At 43.1% G+C, this 21,633-nt stretch overlaps 1 protein-coding gene across 1 annotated transcript; it reads right to left on the bottom strand.

The window, feature by feature from the left end:
* Positions 1-2,970: 2,970 nt before the first annotated feature.
* Positions 2,971-8,760, bottom strand: LOC135546889 (trace amine-associated receptor 13c-like). The gene is made up of 2 exons (XM_064975450.1): positions 7,754-8,760; positions 2,971-3,109 (listed from the first exon to the last, which is right to left on the bottom strand). Exons 1-2 carry the CDS (start codon positions 8,701-8,703, stop codon positions 2,971-2,973), a joined length of 1,089 nt encoding a protein of 362 aa, XP_064831522.1. The 5' UTR covers positions 8,704-8,760.
* Between the last annotated feature and the right edge of the window lie 12,873 nt (positions 8,761-21,633).

Below are 21,633 nucleotides of genomic sequence, written 5' to 3'. Positions count from 1 at the left end.
CACACCCCCATTGTCATCGACTGGGCTGCAGTGGAGCAGGTTGAGAGCTTCAAGTTCCTTGGTGTCCACGTCACCAACAAACTAACATGGTCCAAGCACGCCAAGACAGTCATAAAGAGGGCACGACAAAATACATTTTCCCCCTCAGGTGACTGAAAATATTTAGCATGGGTCCTCAGATCCTCCAAAAGGTTCTACAGCTGCACCATAGAGAGCATCCTGACTGGTTGCATCACTGCCAGGTATGGTAACTGCTCTGCCTCTGACCGCAAGGCACTACAGAGGGTAGTGCAAACGGCCCAGTACATCACTGGGGCCAAGGTTCCTGCCATTCAGGACCTCTATACCAGGAGGTGTCAGAGGAAGGCCCTAAAACATGTCAGACTCCAGCCACCCTAGTAATAGACTGTTTCCTCTGCTTCCGCACGGCAAGCGGTACTGGAGCGCCATGTCTTGGTCCAAGAGGCTTCTAAACAGCTTCTAACCTCAAGTCATAAGACTCATGAACATCTAATCAAATAGCTACCCAGACTATTTGCATTGCCCCCCCCCCCCTCCCCCTTTTATACCGCTGCTACTCTCTGTTGTTATCATCTATGCATAGTGACTTTCATTACTCTACCTACATGTACATATTGTATTACATCAACTAACCGGTACCACCCTGTCTCGCTATTGTTATTTTACTGCAAGTTATAAATACATGTTACTTTATTGATACTTTTACTTATTCTTATACTTATTCTTCTTGTTACTTTTTGTTATTTCTTATTCATATTTTTTTTAACTGTATTGTTGGTTAGGGGCTTGTAATTAAACATATCACTGTAATGTCTACACATGTTGTATTCGGGGGATGTGACTAATAAAATTTGATTTGACATTCCAAATATTGTAAATTGAAACCTAGCTGTGAACCTAATGTCTCATTTTGTCTACGCGCAGGGAGACTGGTGTCAGGCTGGAGCGGCAGCTGCCACGGCTGTGTAGAGAAACATCTGTTCTCCAACATGTCCGTCCTGCAGCCAGTGGAGCAGCTTTCTCTGGCACAGTTGGAAATGAAGATCCAGTGGAAACCAAGGCTCCTCCTGGTCCCACAGCCCTCAGCATGTCCCTGTACAAGGTGCCACAAGACCAACTGCAGACTGTTGCTGTCCCAGTAGGTGCAACTGGAACCACTCTAAAACATTTCCTGTAAAATGTACAGTAACTTACAGGATGAAATTGGCCAGTAAGTTACTGTAATTTATTTTACAGTACAGTGACTGTAATCAATTTTATGGCAATGAATTTTATGGTAATACAAATGCTACTGTAGTCTACTTTACAGTATATTACTGGAATTGCCTATGTAGCTACATATTACCCAGTGTTCTTTGCAAGTTTTCATTTTTACATTTTGGTCATTTAGCGGGCGCTCTTGTCCTTGGTAACATACAGTCAGTGCATTCAACCAAGGTTGATAACAAATAACGCGTATCACAGACAGAAAGTAAAACATTTCTGTAACCATTACTGATAATGTTGTTTTAGTTAATTCAGGATATTGTGGTTTTCAAAATAATTGTAATTACAACACTATCTTATGATATACAGTGTACTTGGAAAGTATTCAGACCTCTTGACTTTGTCCACATTTTGTTGAGTGCCCCATGGTGGCAGTGGGGTTATAGTATGGGCAGGCATAAGCTACAGACAACAAACCAATTCCATTTTATCGATGACAATTTGAATGCACAGAGATACAGTACGAGATCCTGAGGCCCATTTTAGTTCCATTCATCTGCCGCCATCGCCTCATGTTTCAGCATGATAATTCACACCCCCATGTCGCAATGATCTGTGCACAACTCCTGGAAGCTGAAAATGTCCTAGTTCTTCAGTGGCCTCATACTCCCCAGACATGTCACATATTGATCAGTTTGTTATGCTCTGGAATGATGTGTACGGGAGCATGTTCCAGTTCCAGACAATATCCAACAGCCATTGATAAGGAGTGGAACAACATTCCACAGGACCTTCTATTTCACGTTTATTTTACTTGGCAAGCCAGTTGAGAACAAATTCTTATTTACAGTGATGGCCTACACCAGCCAAACCTGTGCCAATTGTTCACCGCCCTATGGAACTCCCTGTTGTGATACAGCCTGGATTCGAACCAGGGTGTCTGTAGTGACACTTCTAGTACTGAGATGCAATGTGCCACTCGAGAGCCCAATCAACACTGCAAAGGAGATGTTTTTCCCTGCATGAGGCAAATTGTGGTTACATGAGATACTGACTGTTTTTCTGATCCACCCCTCTGCTTGTACACTTCATGACCAAAATAATGTGGATTCCTGCTCGTCGAACATATCATTCCAAAATCATGGGCATTAATGTGGAGCTAGTCCTCCTTTGCTGCTATTACACCCTCCACTCTTCTGGGAAGGCTTTCTACTAGATGTTGGAACATTGCTGCGGGGACTTGCTTCCATTCAGCCACAAGTTAATTTGGCCATTGATGTTGGGCGATTAGGCCTGGTTTTCAGTCGGCGTTCCAATTCATCCCAAATGTGCTCGATGGGGTCGAGGTCAGGGCTCTGTGCGGTCTGGTCAGGTTCTTCCACACAGATCTCAAAAAGACATTTCTTTATGGACCTCACTTTGTGCACGGTGGCTTTTTCATGCTGAAACAGGAAAGAGCATTCCACAAACTGTTGCCACAAAGTCTAGAATGTCATTGTATGCTGTAGTGTTAAGATGTCCCTTCACTGGCACTAAGGGACCTAGTTCAAACCATGAAAAACATCCCCAGACCATTATTCATCCTCCACCAAACTTTACAGTTGGCACTATGCATGGGGCAGGTAGAGTCCTCCTGGAATCCACCAAACCCAAAGTCGTCCATCGGACTGCCAGAGAGTGAAGCGTTACTCATCACTCCAGAGAAGGTGTTTCCACTGCTCCAGCGTCCAATGACGAAGTGCTTTACACCACTCGAGCCAACACGGCATTGTGCATGGTGATCTTAGGCTTGTTTTCGGCTGCTCGGCCAAGGAAACCCATTTCATGAAGTTCCCGATGAACAGTTCTTGTGTTGACGAGGCTTCCAGAGGCAGTTTGGAACTTGGTAGTGAGATGTGCAACCGAGTAAAGAGGATTTTTACTCGCTACGTGCTGGAGCACTCTGCCTTCCCGTTCGGTGAGGTTGTGTGGCCTACCACTTAGCGGCTTAGTCATTGTTGCTCCTAGACGTTTATTTTTCAAAACAACAGCCCTTACAGTTGACCGGGGCAGCTCTAGCAGAGCAGAAACTTGATGAACTGACTTGTTGGAAAGGTGGCATCCAATGAAGGTGCCACATTGATAGTCACTTAGCTCTTCAGTAAGACCATTCTACTGCCAATGTTTGTCTATGGAGATTGCAAGGCGGTGGGCTCAATTTTATACACCTGTCAGCAACGGGTGTGGCTGTAATAACCAGTTCAACTAATTTGAAGGGGTGTCCCCATACTTTTTTATATACAGTATATCGGGGACCAACAGATGCATATCTGTATTCCCAATCATGTGAAATCCATTGATTAGGGCCTGACACATTTATTTCAATTGACTGATTTCCTTATATGACTGTAAATCAGTAAAATATTGCATTTATATTTTTGTTCAGTATAGAATCAATTAAGTTATCCCTTTGTCACAGATTGTGAATTATACTGCCTTCCTCTGGCTACTGCAAATATTGAAGTAATCCCTGTCCTCTATTTCACTCTGCAGTGTCCATATCAAAAGTGCTTAAATCCAGCAATTTGGATATGAGATTGTATTTAATATGGGGTGACCTTATAGAATGTCAGCTTTTATTTGAGGGTATTTTCATACATACAGTGCACTCGTAAAGTATTCCGAAACCCTGGCTTTTTACACATGTTGTAACATTACAGCCTTATTCTAAAATGTTTTAAATATTTTTTTCTCTCATCAATCTACGCACAAAACCCCCAAAATAGCTTTTTAGAAATGTTTGCAAATGTATTAAAAATAAAAACAGAAATACCTTATCTACATAAGTATTCAGACACTTTGTTATACAACACGAAATTCAGCTAAATAGCATCTCGTTTCCGTTGTTCATCGTGGAGATGTTTCTACAACTTGATTGGAGTCCACCTGTGGTAGATTCACTTGATTGGACATAATTTGGGCTCCCCAGTGGAGGAGCAGTCTAAGGCACTGCATCTCAGTGCGAGACGTGTCACCACAGACACCCTGGTTCAAATCCACCTGTAATACAACTGGTCATTTTTGGGAGTCCAATAGGACGGCACACAATTGGCCCAGCGTCCTCTGGCTTTGGCCGGTGTAGGCTGTCATTGTAAAAAATTATTTGTTCTTAACTTACTTACCTAGTTACATAAAATTACTTTTTGGAAAGGCACACGCAGTTGACAGTGCATGTCAGAGCAGAATCCAAGCCATGAGGTCGAAGGAATTGTCCGTAGAGCTCCGAGACAGGAAAGAGTCGAGGCACATATCTGTGGAAGGGTACCAAAACTTTTCTTCAGCATTGAAGACCCCAAGAACACAGTAGCCTCCAATCTTAAATGGAAGAAGTTTGGAACCACAAAAGCTGAACTGGCTAGAGCTGGCTGCCCGTCCAAACTGAGCAATCGGGTAGAAGGGCCTTGGTCATGGAGGTGACCAAGTACCTGATGGTCACTCTGAGAGAGCTCCAGAGTTCCTCTGTGAAGATGGGAGACCCTTCCAGAAGGACAAACATCTCTGCAGCACTCCAACAATCAGGCCTTTATTGTAGAGTGGCCAGACTGAAGCCACACCACTGTAAAAGGCACATAACGGCCTTGGAGTTTGCCAAATGGCACATAAAGGACTCTTTTGGCACCTAAATGGCACCTAAAGGAAACCAAAAATGAATTATTTGGCCTGGATGCCAAGCGTTGCGTTGGGAGGAAACCTGACCCCATTCCTACGGTGAAGCATACTGGTGGCAACATCATGCTGTCGGAATGTTTTTCAGTGTAAGCGACTGAGAGACTAGTCAGGATAAAGGGAATGATGAACAGAGCAAAGTAAAGAGAAATACTTGATGAAAACCTCCTGAGGTCCTGAGCACTCAGGACCTCAGACGGGGTCAAAGGTTCACCTTCCAACAGATCAATGACCCTAAGCACACAGCCAAGACAATGCAGGAGTGGCTTCGGGACAAGTCTCTGAATGTGCTTGCATGGCCCAGCAAGAGCTCGGACTAGAGAGAGACCTGAAAAGAGACCTGAAAATATCTGTGCAGCGACGCTCCCCACACAATCTGACAGAGCTTGAGAGGATCTGCAGAGAAGAATGGGAGAAAATCCCCAAATACAGGTGTGCCAAGCTTGTAGCATCATACCCTGTATTAGATGGCTAAGATGCTTCAACAAGGTACAGAGTAAAGGGTCTGAATACTTAGGGCTCGACAGAAGGTGGTGCGGTCTGTCCAACGCATCACCGGGGGCACCCTGCCTGTCCTCCAGGACACCTACAGAACCCAATGTCACAGGAAGGCCAAAATGATCATCAAGGACACGGCCTGTTCACCCCACTATCATCTGTATGGCTAGGTCAGTCCAGGTGCATCAAAGCTGGGACCGAGAGACCGAAAAACAGCTTCTATCTCAAAGCCGACTGTTAATTAACCAGCTGACTATCACCATGTTACTCAACCTTGCACCTTAGAGGATGCTGCCCTATGTACATAGACATGGAATCCCTGGTCACTTTAATAATGAAACACTAGTCACTTTAATAATGTTTACATACTGCTTTACTCATCTCATATGTATATACTGTATTCTACTGTATTTTTTGTCAATACCACTCAGACATTACTTGTCCAAATATTTATATATTTCTTAATTCCCTTCTTTTACTTTTAGATGTGTGTATTGTTGTGAATTGTCAGATACTACTGCACTGCTAGGTAGAAAAGTATTTCACTACACCGGCAATAACGTCTGCTAAATATGTTTATGTGGCCAGTACAATTTGATTCTAATTTGATTTTGTAGTGCGTTAAAGGTAGTAACCCTTTAAATGTAATGTTCAGTTAAATGATGTATGTAGATATTGGTTCTATTACCCTGTAAGCAGTCTATGAACTGCTCTTAGTCTGTGTGACTCTGACATTGTTCATCCATATATTCATATATTCTTAATTCCAGTCCTTTACTTAGATTTGGGTGTATTAGGTATTTGTTGTGAAATTGTTAGATATTGTTAGATATTGCTGCACTGTCGGAACTAGATGCATAAGCATTTCGCTACACCCACAATAACATCTGATAAACACATGTATGTGACCAATAACATTTGATTTGATTACTAATGAGTGACTACAATCCACACTTTGGTTTTGCTGGTCACTGCCAACAAACAAGAATGTCATCATTTACAGACAAACACATGACTTCCTTCAGCACACTACTACAACAGTTTGACTGTTTTGGAATAAAATGTTCAATATATTTCCTTTAACATCCTCTGTGTTGTGTGCTTATTGTTTAACCATTGATATGTTCTAAGTCATTTTGGGATCTTAAGGAGCATCAGGTACTGCTGGAATGTACCAATGGCATGTCCATCTTCTTGTGATAAATTACACTGGTCACTGTTCAAAACATTTATAAAGAATTAAGAAAGTCTGAATAGTCCTCACTTTAGATTAGAGACTGGAAAACTACTTTACTAATGATCAGTAAATGGTTTATAAGGATATTTATTAAACATCTGATGAGAGATCATATAAATCATTATTACATACTATAAAAGTTGTTTATCCATGTGTGAATAACTAGCTTATTAAAACTAATGTGGGAGTAATGAGACAATAATGATGTGTAGTCAAAATAAACATTCTTTATTACAATGTGTAATTATAAAGTGTTATTCATTCTGACTCTACAGCAACTGAGAGAGCTGCTCTGGCTTGACCCCTGACCTGGCAGCAGTGATGTAGTGAGAGTGGTGGTACTGTTCATAACCAGTATGTTGAAATTGAAGTGTCTACTGTGGTTTCCAGCACTGTTGTGCTTAATCATTAATGCATATAGTAGTAATTTATACATTTGAGAAAACCTACCTGACTAGCATTTAACTAGTTTGGGAGTAATGATTAATAAATGGTGAACAAACTGTAACTTCTTTACACATGTTTTAGTACTGAATGTTATTATAAAGTGTTACCCATAATTGAATATTCCTACATTTTACCATCAACTACTTCCACAATACAGCAGTTATTTAGATCTGGACGTTATCTGATTAGCAGTATTGTACATTTCAACTTCACTTCACTTGATGAAGACGTTGTGTCACTATTGAGCCACTAGAGGGAGATGTTAAACAACATACAGAATACAGAATGACTCATGACGTCCTCAAAATGTGCTATTAGAACAATTACATACTACTCCTCATTAAATAACATGGAACAACCACACACACTTTGGTATTTGGAATGTACAACCCAAAATGACTACAATGTATTTTATTAAACAAGTTCATTCCTTCTTAAGCCTTCTCCAAGTCCTTCAAATCCAATCCAGCCAAATCATTCTATATCAACATCACATGTACCTATGATGAAAACACTGAGATGAGTCATGTCAGTCTATTGTTACATGAAAGAAAACCTTGCAACAATTGTATAACAAAACTATATTAAACATATGTATGTCAAACTAGGGAATAAAAACATATAAACTATGAACGATTTAATTTGAAAGATAAAATAAGTTTAGCTGTCACCTTGAACCATGGATAAAGGAAAGCATAAATGATTGGATTAATTAAGGAATTAACAAGTCCCAGAAAATGGATTACATATGATAATAAATTATCACTTAAAATAGAATAAAATAAGAAAATAAATAGAGATGGAATCCAACAAATTAGATAGTTGAAAACAACAATAGCTAGAGTTTTTGCTGCTTTTCTCTCAGACTTACTTGCCTGTACAGTTTTAACACCAGACACTCTGGGAGCCTCTTTTGAAAATACCTTTCTGGCCTGTGATCTGGCCACAACAAAGATTTTCATATAAAGCATTATAATAACGGAGCACGGGACAACCATTGTAATTACAAGATCAGTGATATTAACCCAGACTGACCCTTGAACAGTAGTACATTCTTTCAAACACCTACTTTGTACCTGTACATTTACAAAAAACTGTATATTAGCAGCACGGTATATGATACAACAACACCAGGTGATGGATATACAACACGTGATTCTTGTTATTGTTATTTTATAGTGGTACAATAAGGGATCACACACAGCAACATAACGCTCAATAGATATCAAGACCAAATTGCCCAGAGATAAAGAAGTACATAAAGAAGCAAAGTAGGCATGAAACACACAGAAAAATTCTCCAAAACCCCAGCATGGTTCCATTATTGCTACAGTCATTGCTGGTATCACAATCAGACCCACCAGGAGATCTGACACAGCCAGAGAGAGGATGAGCAGGTTGGTTGTAGTGTGGAGCTGCTTGAAGTGAGAGATGGAGATGATCACCAGTAGGTTCAAAAATACTGTAACTGCTGAAATCAATGAGAAGAATATGTACAGTGTTATGTAGATAGATGTCGATAGCAAAGCCTTTCTGCAAGAAGAGTTTCTGTCCTGAAAACAATATTGAACATCTTCATGTTTCTCCATTTGTAATAAAAAGTAAAAATGCTGAGGTCCTGCTGCTCCTGCTTGGTCGTGTGTTTGACCCTGTCAGATCCACCTTCTGACAAACTCTGAACTCTGCCTCTCTATTTATCCCTGAGCTACTGACAGAAACTCCCCTCCCCAGAGTCTCTCTGCACACACACACACACACACACACACACACACACACACACACACACACACACACACACACACACACACACACACACACACACACACACACACACACACACACACACACACACACACACACACCAACACCACCACCAGCAAAACATACACAAGTGAGCACAGAAATTAACAAACAGTTGGTAAAACAAATCATTTGTGAAATCATGATGTAATGTATGACAGGATTGGATGTTGCTGTGCCCACCTAGCCTGTCATTCAACATTACTGATAGTTAGAGATGAGAGATATGGCACATTTACTCAACTAAGCATTTTAATGGGGAAAATATAGTATAGGTGATGTTTTTGTCCATCAAATGCTATTTTATATGGGAAATATGATAACTGTGCAGACTAACTGGTTTGGTTGATGTCAGTGCTTAGTTTGGAACATATTCCACAACCTCAGGACACATGACGGCACGACACATGTCAGCTGGCCAGTGTGTAGGAAAGTTGACAGTAGGGAAGTTGATGTGATAGCATAAGTTCATGGTGTACACGCTTATAGCAAATGTAATCAAAATTGTCTCATTCCATTGGAACATTCCATAGACTTTAAAAATGTCCATTTGAACTGAATTATTAATACACTACAAAACCAAATCAAAATGTATTGGTCACATACACATATTTAGCAGATGTTTTTGCGTGTTTAGTGAAATCCTTTGTTCCTGTCACGGTTGTCCTCCTCTTCATCTGAAGAGGAGAGGCGAGAAGGATCGAAGGACCAAAATGCGGTGTGGTATGTGTTCATCATGAATTTTTAATTAAAGAAAAACACTGAACACTGAAACACTATACAAAAACAATAAACGAAATAACAACCGTGAAGCTAATGAGAACTCTGCCGAAACAAGCAATCAACATAGACAATCACCCACATCAAACAGTGCAACCCAGGCTACCTAAGTATGATTCTCAATCAGAGACAACTAATGACACCTGCCTCCGATTGAGAACCATACTAGGCTGAAACATAGAAATCCCCAAATCATAGAAAATCAAACATAGACTGCCCACCCCAGCTCACGCCCTGACCATACTAAATAATGAATACAAAACAAAGGAAATAAAGGTCAGAACGTGACAGTTCCTAGCTCCAACAGTGCAGTAATATCTATCAATTCCCAACAGTACACACAAATCAAAAGTAAATGAAGGGAATAAAGAAATATATAAATATTAGGAAATGCAATGTCTGAGTGGTGTTGACAAAAAATACAGCAGAATACAGTATGTACATATGAAATGTGAAAAATAGTATATTAACATTATTAATGTGATGGGTGTTCAATTTAAAGTGACCAGTGATTCCATGTCTAAATACATAGGGCAGCATCCTCTAAGGTGCAAGGTTGAATTACTGGGTGGTAACCGGCTAGTGGTGGCAATTTAACAGTCTGATGGCCCTTAGGTAGAAGCTGTTTTTCAGTCTCTTGTCCCAGCTTTGATGCACATGTACTGACCTCGCCTTTTGGATGATAGCGGGGTGAACAGGCTGTGGCTCGGGTGGTTGATGTCCTTGATGATGTCTTTTTGGCCTTCTTGTGACATTGGGTACTGCAGGTGTCCTGGAGGGCAGGCAGTGTGCCCCCGGTGATGCGTTGGGCAGACCGTACCATCCTCTGTAGAGCTCCGCGGTTGTGTGCGGTGCAGTTACCGTACCAAGTGGTGACAAAGCCGGAGGGGATGCTCTCAGTTGTCCCCAAAGCACACACATTCCTGGGTCTTTCCTTGTCTAGTCAGTTCGCTGCAGCTAGCGACTGGAACGAGCTGCAACAAACATTCAAACTGGACAGTTTTATCTCAATCTCTTCATTCAAAGACTCAATCATGGACACTCTTACTGACAGTTGTGGCTGCTTTGTATGATATATTGTTGTCTCTACCTTCTTGCCCTTTGTGCTGTTGTCTGTGCCCAATAATGTTTGTTCCATGTTTTGCGCCGCTACAATGTTGTGCTGCTACCATGTTGTTGTCATGTTGTGTTGCTACCATGTTGTTGTCATGTTGTGTTGCTACCATGTTGTTGTCATGTTGTGCTGCTACCATGTTGTTGTCATGTTGTGCTGCTTCCATGTTGTTGTCATGTTGTGTTGCTACCATGCTGTTGTCATGTTGTGTTGCTACCATGTTGTTGTCATGTTGTGTTGCTACCATGCTGTTGTCATGTTGTGTTGCTACCATGTTGTTGTCATGTTGTGTTGCAACCATGTTGTTGTCATGTTGTGTTGCTACCATGCTGTGTTGTCATGTGTTTCTGCCATGCTATGTTGTTGTCTTATAGGTCTCTCTTTAGGTGTTGTTGTGTTGTCTCTCATGCCGCGATGTGTGTTTTGCCCTATATATATATATTCACTACCGTTCAAAAGTTTGGGGATACTTAGAAATGTACTTGTTTTTGAAAGAAAAGCATATTTTTTGTCCATTAAAATAACATAAAATTGATCTGGAATACTGTGTAGACATTGTTAAAACCACTTACAGATAGGGGGCAATATTTTCACTTTGGATGAATTGCGTGCCCATAGTGAACTGCATCAAAAATCTGTCCTATATTGCTAATATATGCATATTATAATTAATATTGGATAGAAAACACTCTGAAGTTTCTAAACCCGTTTGAATTATGTCTGTGGGTATAACAGAACTCACAGGGCAGGCAATCTTCCAAACAAGTTTTGAAATCCTGAAAGTTGGGGCAACTTTGACGTCATCGCCCCCTCCCTTCCCAACAAGTTATGGATCTGGAAACACTTCCTACGTCTTCCACTAGATGTCCTCATTCAGTAGAAAGTGTAATGGAGCATTTGCTGTGAACTTTGACCTAATGGGAAGGAAAGTAGTTGGTGTCGCAAAAGGATTCCATTTTGTTGAGGCGCGTTTGCGTTTGAGTGCTTCGGCTGTTCCAATCAGCCCCAGATGAAAACGTATGATCCGGTTGGAATGCTATTGGATCTATATGATTATAACATCCTGAAGATTGATTCTGCACTTAGTTTGACCAGTTTCTTCGACCTGTGATATGTCATTTGGAAGTTTTGATGCAAAGTTATCCTGGACCAGAAGTCATTTTTTGATCTGAAAGTGGTAGCAAATGCTGCTACTTGGACACTAAATCAAAATCAAATCAAATGTATTTATATAGCCCTTCGTACATCAGCTGATATCTCAAAGTGCTGTACAGAAACCCAGCCTAAAACCCCAAACAGCAAGCAATGCAGGTGTAGAAGCACGGTGGTTAGAAAAAACTCCCTAGAAAGCCCAAAACCTAGGAAGAAACCTAGAGAGGAACCAGGCTATGTGGGGTGGCCAGTCCTCTTCTGGCTGTGCCGGGTAGAGATTATAACAGAACATGGCCAAGATGTTCAAATGTTCATAAATGACCAGCATGGTCAAATAATAATAAGGCAGAACAGTTGAAACTGGAGCAGCAGCACGGCCAGGTGGACTGGGGACAGCAAGGAGTCATCATGTCAGGTAGTCCTGGGGCATGGTCCCCGGGCTCAGGTCCTCCGAGAGAGAGAAAGAAAGAGAATTAGAGAGAGCATATGTGGGGTGTCCAGTCCTCTTCCGGCTGTGCCGGGTGGAGATTATAACAGAACATGGCCAAGATGTTCAAATGTTCATAAATGACCAGCATGGTCGAATAATAATAAGGCAGAACAGTTGAAACTGGAGCAGCAGCACGGCCAGGTGGACTGGGGACAGCAAGGAGTCATCATGTCAGGTAGTCCTGGGGCATGGTCCTAGGGCTCAGGTCCTCCGAGAGAGAGAAGCAGAGATTTAGAGAACACACACTTAGATTCACACAGGACACAGAATTGGACAGGAGAAGTACTCCAGATATAACAAACTGACCCCAGCCCCCCAACACATAAACTACTGCAGCATAAATACTGGAGGCTGAGACAGGAGGGGTCAGGAGACACTGTGGCCCCACCCGAGGACACCCCCGGACAGGGCCAAACAGGAAGGATATAACCCCACCCACTTTGCCAAAGCACAGCCCCCACACCACTAGAATTGAACATTATTGAATTGAACATTATGAAACAAAACAATTCATTGTTGAATGTCCATCTGATCATTTATCACTCCAGTGCTAATCTGCAAAATTGTAATTATTCGCCTACCTCCTCATGCCTTTTGCACACAATGTATATAGACTCGCCTTTTTTTGTACTGTGTTATTGACTTGTTAATTGTTTACTCCATGTGTAACTCTGTGTTGTCTGTTCACACTGCTAAGCTTTATCTTGGCCAGGCAGTTGCAAATGAGAACTTGTTCTCAACTAGCCTACCTGGTTAAATAAAGGTGCAATAAAAAAAATAAAAAAATAGGACTCCTTGCACTACATTCTGATGAAAGATCATCAAAGATAAGGGAATATTTATGTTGTAATTTTGTATTTCTGTTGACTCCAACATGGCGGAGAAATATTGTTACCTCTGAGCGCCGTCTCAGATTATTGTAATGTTAGGCTTTTTCCGTAACGTAAAAAAATAAAATAAATGTGACACAGCGGTTGCATTAAGAACCAGTGAATCTTTAATTATATGTAGAACATGTATCTTTAGTCAAAGTTTATGATGAGTATTTCTGTTATCTGGCGTAGCTTTCTATAATTCCTCCGGATATTTTGAGGATTTTCTGAACATGGCGTCAATGTAAACCAAGATTTATGGATATAAAATGCATACTATCGAACAAAACATAAATGTACTGTGTAACATGTCATATGACTGTCATCTGATGAAGATTTTCAAGAGGTTAGTGATTGATTTTATTTTATTTTTTTCTTTGGTTTGGTGGTGGTCTAACATAAATATATGTTCTGTTTTCACCGTAAAACATTTTACAAATCTGACACACTGGGTAGATGAACAAGGTGTTTATCTTTCATTTGAGGTATTAGACTTGTTAATGTGTGGAGGTTAAATATTTCTAAAGAATATTTTTGCATTCCCTGCGCCACCTTTTCAGCTCAATGGGTGGTGGAGTTCCCGTAGGGGAATCCATCACCTCAACAGGTTTTAACTGACTTACCTAGTTAAATAAAATTACTTTTTGGAAAGGCACACACCTGTCTATATAAGGTCCCGCAGTTGACAGTGCATGTCAGAGCATAATCCAAGCCATGAGTTCGAAGGAATTGTCTGTAGAGATCCGAGACAGGAAAGAGTCGAGGCACAGATCTGTGGAAGGGATCAAAACTTTTCTTCAGCATTGAAGGCCCCCAAGAACACAGTGGACTCCATTCTTAAATGGAAGAAGTTTGGAACCACAAAAGCTGAACTGGCTAGAGCTGGCTGCCCGTCCAAACTGAGCAATCGGGTAGAAGGGCCTTTGTCATGGAGGTGACCAAGTACCTGATGGTCACTCTGAGAGAGCTCCAGAGTTCCTCTGTGAAGATGGGAGACCCTTCCAGAAGGACAAACATCTCTGCAGCACTCCAACAATCAGGCCTTTATTGTAGAGTGGCCAGACTGAAGCCACACCACTGTAAAAGGCACATAACGGCCTTGGAGTTTGCCAAATGGCACATAAAGGACTCTTTTGGCACCTAAATGGCACCTAAAGAAAACCAAAAATGAACTCTTTGGCCTGAATGCCAAGCATTGCGTTGGGAGGAAACCTGACACCATTCCTACGGTGAAGCATACTGGTGGCAACATCATGCTGTCGGAATGCTTTTCAGTGTAAGCGACTGAGAGACTAGTCAGGATAAAGGGAATGATGAACGGAGCAAAGTACAGAGAAATCCTTGATGAAAACCTGTTCCAGAGCACTCAGGACCTCAGACGGGGTCAAAGGTTTACCTTCCAACAGAACAATGATCCTAAGCACACAGCCAAGACAATGCAGGAGTGGCTTCAGGACAAGTTTCTGAAGGTGCTTGAATGGCCCAGCAAGAGCCCGGACTAGAACCTGACCGAACATCTGTGGAGAGACCTGAATATAGCTGTGCAGCGATGCTCCCCATCCAATCTGAAAGAGCTTGAGAGGATCTGCAGAGAAGAATGGGAGAAAATCCCCAAATATAGGTGTGCCAAGCTTGTATCCAAGGTTATTGATTCTCCTGCATTTCCCGTGGTACTGGGCCTACCCTGGTTGTCCTGTCACTACCCCTCTATTTTGTGGCAACAGAGGGCTCTCAAGTAGTGCTCAGGGAGGTGTGTGGGGTTTCCATCGGTGCGACTACGGTGGAAGGTCCAGACCAGGTCTCCACCGTGCACATCCCCTCAGAACATGTTGATTTGGTTCTAGCCTTCTGTAAGAAGAGGGCGACTAAATTACCACCTCATCGACGGGGATTGTGAGATAAATCACCTGGTAGATGCAGCACTTCCCAGGAGTCACGTGTATCCTCTGTCACAGGAGGAGACGGTGGCTATGGAAACATATGTCTCTGAATCCCTGGGGCATGGATACATTCGGCCTTCCACTTCACCTGTATTGCCTATCGAGGGATCAATCAGATCACTGTGAGGTACAGCTACCCGCTACCTTTCATCGCCAGTGCAATCGAGTCAATGCACGGGCGCGCTTCTTCACAAAATTGGATCTCAGGAGCGGTTAACACCTGGTGCGTATCCGGGAGAGGGCCGAGTGGAAGACGACATTTATCTCAGGGCACTACGAGTGCCTTCTCATGACGTACGGGTTGATGAATGCTCCATCAGTCTTCCAGGCCTTTGTTGACGAGATTTTCCGGGACCTGCTCGGGCAGGGTGTAGTGGTGTATATCGACAACATTCTGATATACTCCGCTACACACGCCGAGCATGTGTCCCTGGTGCGTAGGGTGCTTGGTCGACCTTTCTCCTTCCTAGGGTACCGCATTTCCACTTCAGGGTTGGAGAAGGAGAGTGACCGCATTTCAGCCGTGTGTAATTGGCCGACTCCCACCACGGTAAAGGAAGTGCAGCAGTTTTTAGGATTTGCCAACTATTACCGGAGGTTTATCCGGGGTTTTGGTCAGGTAGCAGCTCCCATTACCTCACTGCTGAAGGAGGGACCGGTGCGGCTAAAGTGGTCGGCTGAGGCGGACAGGGATTATGATCATCTGATGGCTCTGTTGACCTTGGCTCCCGTATTGGCTCATCCGGATCCCTCTTTGGCATTCATAGTGGAGGTGGACACGTCCGAGGCTGGGATAGGAGCCGTGCTCTCTCAGCACTCGGGCACGCCACCAAAGCTCCACCCTGTGCTTTCTTTTCGAAGAAGCTCAACTCTGATCAAATATCAAATCAAATTGTATTTGTCACATACACATGGTTAGCAGTTAATGCGAGTGTAGCAAAATGCTTGTGCTTCTAGTTCCGACAATGCAGTAATAACCAACAAGTAATCTAACTAACAATTCCAAAACTACTGACTTATACACAAGTGTAAGGGGATAAAGAATATGTACATAAAGATATATGAATGAGTGATGGTACAGAGCAGCATAGGCAAGATACAGTAGATGGTATCGAGTACAGTATATACATATGAGATGAGTATGTAAACAAAGTGGCATAGTTAAAGTGGCTAGTGCTACATGTATTACAGAAATATGCAGTGGATGATATAGAGTACAGTATATGCATATACATATGCGATGAATAATGTAGGGTATGTAAACATTATATTAGGTAGCATTGTTTAAAGTGGCTAGTGATATATTTTACATCATTTCCCATCAATTCCCATTATTAAAGTGGCTGGAGTTGAGTAAGTGTGTTGGCAGCAGCCACTCAATGTTAGTGGTTGCTGTTTAAAACCTCTTAGAGATCGGGCTACTTTTTTCAACATTCTGTTAAAAATCGCGCAACATTTCAACGTCCTGCTACTCATGCCAGGAATATAGTATATGTATATGATTAGTATGTGTGCATAGAAAACACTCTGAAGTTTCTAGAACTGGTTCAAATGGTGTCTGTGACTATAACAGAACGAGTTCCGTGGTCAAAATCGCAAGGAAACCTGATCACAAAATCGACGGAGAAAAAATCAATCCGCCAGTCTATGTATTGTCTATTGGAAGGAAAAATACTTAAGGATGGGATTACAGTTCCTACAGCTTACACACGATATCGCCAGTGTTGTGATTTTGATTGAACTAAATCCTTGGTCATCTGAGTAAAAGCCACATCCGGTTTTCAGGTCCACAGCTGTGAAAAATTGAACCGGAGAAGTTGGCTATGTTTTCCAAACTTGCGCCTATTGAATACAGATTGCTCCGTGATCAATTTGATCGTTTATTAACGTTTACTAATACCTAAAGTTGGACTACAGAAGTAGTTTGAAGTGTTTTGTCAAAGTTTATAGGTAACTTTTTTAATTTAAAAAAATAACGTTGCATTTAAAAACTGTGTTTTTCCTAGATCTGACGGTCTTCATAAATGGACATTTTGGGTATACAAGGACCGATTTAATCGAAAAAAAGACCCAATGGTGATGTTTATGGGACATATAGGAGTGCCAACAAAGAAGCTCGTCAAAGGTAATGAATGTTTAATATTTTATTTCTGCGTTTTGTGTAGCGCCGGCTACGCTAATTCCTTTGTTTACGTCCCCTTCTGGTATTTCGGGGTGTTGCATGCTATCGGATAATAGCTTCTCATGCTTTCGCCGAAAAGCATTTTACAAATCTGACTCGTTGGCTAGATTCACAACGAGTGTAGCTTGAATTGAGTACCCTGCATGTGAGTTTTAATGAACGTTTGAGTTTTAACAAGTGCTATTAGCATTTGGCGTAGCGCATTTGCATTTATTGTTGGCAAGGTGGGACGCTAGCGTGTCTGGGGGGACAGAGAGGTTAACAGTCTGATGGCATTGAGATAGAAGCTGTTTTTCAGTCTCTCGGTCCCAGCTTTGATGCACCTGTACTGACCTCGCCTTCTGGATGAAAGCGGGGTGAACATGCAGTGGTTCGGGTGGTTGTTGTCCTTGATTATCTTTTTGGCCTTCCTGTGACATCAGGTGGTGTAGATTTGCTGGAGGGCAGGTTGTTTGCCCCAGTTGATGCGTTGTGCAGACCACACTACCCTCTGGATAGCCTTACGGTTGAGTGCAGTTGCCATAGCAGGCAGTGATACAGCCCAACAGGATGCTCACGATTGTGCATCTGTAAAGTTTGAGTGTTTTAGATGACCAGCCAAATTTGCAGCGACCACATTGTTTTGGGTCGGCCTCTGGGATAACATCGCATGTCCAGGGTGGAGGTCCTCTGGTGAACAATGTTCTTTGCGACATGCTTTACCGCTTCATCTTTGTCTACATTGATGATATTCTCGTCTTCTCCCGCTCCCCCGAGGAACACGTGCTCCTTCTGGAGAACTAGTTGTTTGTCAAGGAGGAAAAGTGAGTTCCATTGCTCCACTAATCCTTTACTGGGCTACAACATCTCTGTTGGGAGTGTCCAGATGGACCCCGAGAAGGTGAAAGCGGTGGTGGAATGGCCTCAGCCTACATCCAGTTGCAGCTGCAACACATCCTGAAGTCGCCAACATTTATCGCCGCTTTATCCGAGGTAACAGCACCCTGTCCTCCCCCTGTCTGCCCTCACCTCTGCCAAGGTTCCGTTCACATGATCCATTGCGACTGACCGGGTGTTCCGGGACCTTAAAAACTTCTTCACGACGGCTCCGATCCTGGTTCATCCGTAACCTTCCCATCTGTTCGTGGTGGAGGCCAATGCTTCGGATGTAGGAGTAGGGGTTCTGTCCCAATGTTCTGGCCGTGACCTTAAGCTGCATCCCTGTACCTTCTTCTCCCACCGCCTCAATGCCACAGAGAGGAAAGATTGTCAAAGTTGTTTAAATTCTTATGAATTCTTCAAATGGGGGATTAGATACATAAGGTGTCTTAATTTCTAAACAGTAAAACAGAAAGTGCATTCGGAAATTATTCAGACCTCTTGACTTTTTCAACATTTTCTTACGTTATACAGCCCTATTCTTAAATGTGTTGCATTGTTTTTTCCCCCCTAATCAATCTATGCACAATACCCCATAATGACTGTTGTAACATTTGCTTCCAGTTCACACTCTCAAACATCTAGATCCCCTGAACGCAGCTCACTCTCCAGATCCCAATCACCTGAATTCTGATCGCCTGTTCACACACCTGTATGTCATTATCACACATATTTAGTTCAGTTCTATGCACCCCATCATTGTGAGGTTTTTTTTTGTGACACATGTCTTTTCGAAGCTCTGTTTTTCCTGTAATTTACTCCTCCCTTGTATGATTATTTTTTGACTGCCTCACTAACAATGCCTTTTGCCAAGTCCCTGCCTGTACTTTAGCCTATCGGGTTTCCTGTTATGGAACTATTGCCTAATCTCCCGGATGATGTTACTAGCCTTTTCCTTGCCTGTACTGATGACTTTTTGGACCCCCTGTGTATGACCTTCTGCCTGACCCTCACATCTGCTCCTGCCACACCCTCTTGTGTTCATCCGATGTCTGCTTGACCTGCAGGCACTTCCCCAGTTCTCTCTCTCTCTCTCTCTCTATGAATTTCACATGATTGTTAGTCAAAGATACACTAAATATACAAAGTATCAAAACACCCCTTCAAAAAGTGGATTTGGCTAGTTCAGCCAAACCCATTGCTGACAGTTGTATAAACTCGAGCACACAGCCATGCAATTTCCATTGACCAACATTGGCAGTAGAATTCGCTTTCTGAAGAGCTTTGTGACTTTCAACGTGGCACCGTCATAGGATGCCACCTTTCCAATCAGTCAGTTTGTAAAAATTCTGCCCAGCTTGAGCTTTCCCGTTCAACTGTAAGTGCTGTTATTTTTTTATGGAAACATCTAGGAGCAACATTGTCTCAGTCGTGAAGTGGTAGGCCACACAAGCTCACAGAACGGGAAGGCTGAGTGCTGCAGAACGAAGCGATTAAAATTCCTCTGTCCTCAGTTGCAACACTCACTACCGAGTTCCAAACTGCCCCTGGAAGCAACGTCAGCACAAGAACTGTTCATCAGGAGCTTCATTAAATGGGTTTTGATGGCTGTGCAATGTCAAGTGCCGGATCGAGTGGTGTAAAGCCCTCCGCTATTGGGCTCTGGAGCAATGAAAAAAGCGTCTCTGGAGTGAAGAATCACACTTCACAAATCTGGATTTGGCGGATTACATGAAAATGCTACCTGCCCCAATGCATAGTGCCAACTGTAAAGTTTGGTGTGGGTGGAATAATGGTCTGGGGTAGTTTTTCATTGTTTGAGCGAGAACCCTTACTTTCAGTGAAGGGAAATCTTAACACTACAGCCATGAGATTTTAACACAGCACACCATGACATTTTAGACTTCGTGTGAGTTTGATACGATGGGAGAGGAAAGCGCAATGATGCAGCTGTTGGTCTTGGGCCGAACACTGGACAGGACAGCCCCCACTCTGACATCTGAAGCGTTGTCCTCCCCCACGAACTGCCAATATGGATCTGGATGGATTAGGATGGGGGAGAAAGTTAATTGGGGTTTGAGGTCCAAGAACGCCTTGTCTGCAGCTGGAGACCACGTAAACAGGAAATTGTGGGAGGTGAGTGCTGACAGGGGGAGAGCCCGGGTACTGGAGCCCCAGATGAACCGGAGGAAGTGTTGCAGCTGCACACTGGAGTTGGGTTGCAGCCAATCCACCACCGCTCTCACCTTTTCAGGATCCATCCAGATGTTGCCTGCAGCTAATATGTACCCCAGGAAGGAGATGGTGGAGCGATGGAATTCACAGTTCTCTGCTTTGACTTACAGCTGGTTCTACAGAAGATGCTGGAGAACTTGTCTGACGTGGAGGACATGTTCTTGAGCCGAGTGGGAAAACATGGGGATGTCATCAAGGCAGACAAATACGAACCGGTTCAACATGTCCCGGAGAACGTTGTTAACCAGGGCCTGGAACACAGCAGGAGCATTGGTCAGTCCAAATGGCATCACCAGGTATTCATAGTTCCCGCTATCTGAGTTAAATGGGGTCTTCAACTCATCCCCTTCCCAGATCCATACTAGATGGTAGGCGTTGGTAGGCGATGGTAGGTCCAACTTGGAGCGGATGGTAGCCTCCTGGATAGGCTCGAAAGCCGAGGCGATGAGTGGAAGTGGGTAACATTTTTTTAACCGTGATGTCAATCAGGCCCTGGTAGTCAATACATGGACGCAGGATTTTGTCCTCAACAAAAAAGAAGACTGCGCCGGTGAGGGAGGCAGAAGGACTGATACCCCCTGCAGCCAGGGAGTGTTCAATATACGTCTCCATCTTCTTCATTTCTGGGTCTGACAGGGAATAAAGCTACCCCCGAGGTGGTGTAGTGCCCGGGAGAAGGTCGATGGCATAGTCATAGGGCCGATGCAGAGGAAGAGCTGTGGCACGGACCTTGCTGAAAACCTCCCGGAGGTCCTGGTACTCCGCGGGAATGGCAGAGAGGTCCTGGGCTTTTCCCAAGCCTGCAGGAAGACGTCTCAGGGCAGGCAGCACCGACTTCAGGCAATGCCCATGGCAAAACTGGCTCCAACCCAGGATAGAACCAGTAGACCAGTCAATCAATAGATTGTGCCTCTTTGGCTTGGAAAACCCTAAACTATGGGTGCATGAGGGGATTCGGCAGGCAGGAACTACATAAACTCACTGTGATTATCCGACGATCTCAGGTTAAAGAGATACGTGGTCTGGGTGACTCTGCCAATAGAGCACCCATCCAACGCTTTGACGTCCATGGGAATGGAGAGGGGTTGTGTGGGGA

This window comes from Oncorhynchus masou, chromosome 10, assembly GCF_036934945.1.
Source record: "Oncorhynchus masou masou isolate Uvic2021 chromosome 10, UVic_Omas_1.1, whole genome shotgun sequence".
Taxonomy (NCBI): domain Eukaryota; kingdom Metazoa; phylum Chordata; class Actinopteri; order Salmoniformes; family Salmonidae; genus Oncorhynchus; species Oncorhynchus masou.
The sequence above is the reverse complement of the archived record's forward strand: the minus strand, read 5'-3'. Positions and strand labels throughout refer to the sequence as shown.

Coding starts and splice junctions, on each gene's coding strand:
- LOC135546889 (XM_064975450.1), bottom strand. CDS start 8,703: ATGGAGAAACATGAAGATGTTCAATATTGTTTTCAGGACAGAAACTCT. Junction 3,110..7,753: donor CTTATTTTATCTTTCAAATT/AAATCGTTCATA, acceptor TCTCACTACCAA/GTTCCAAACTGCCTCTGGAA.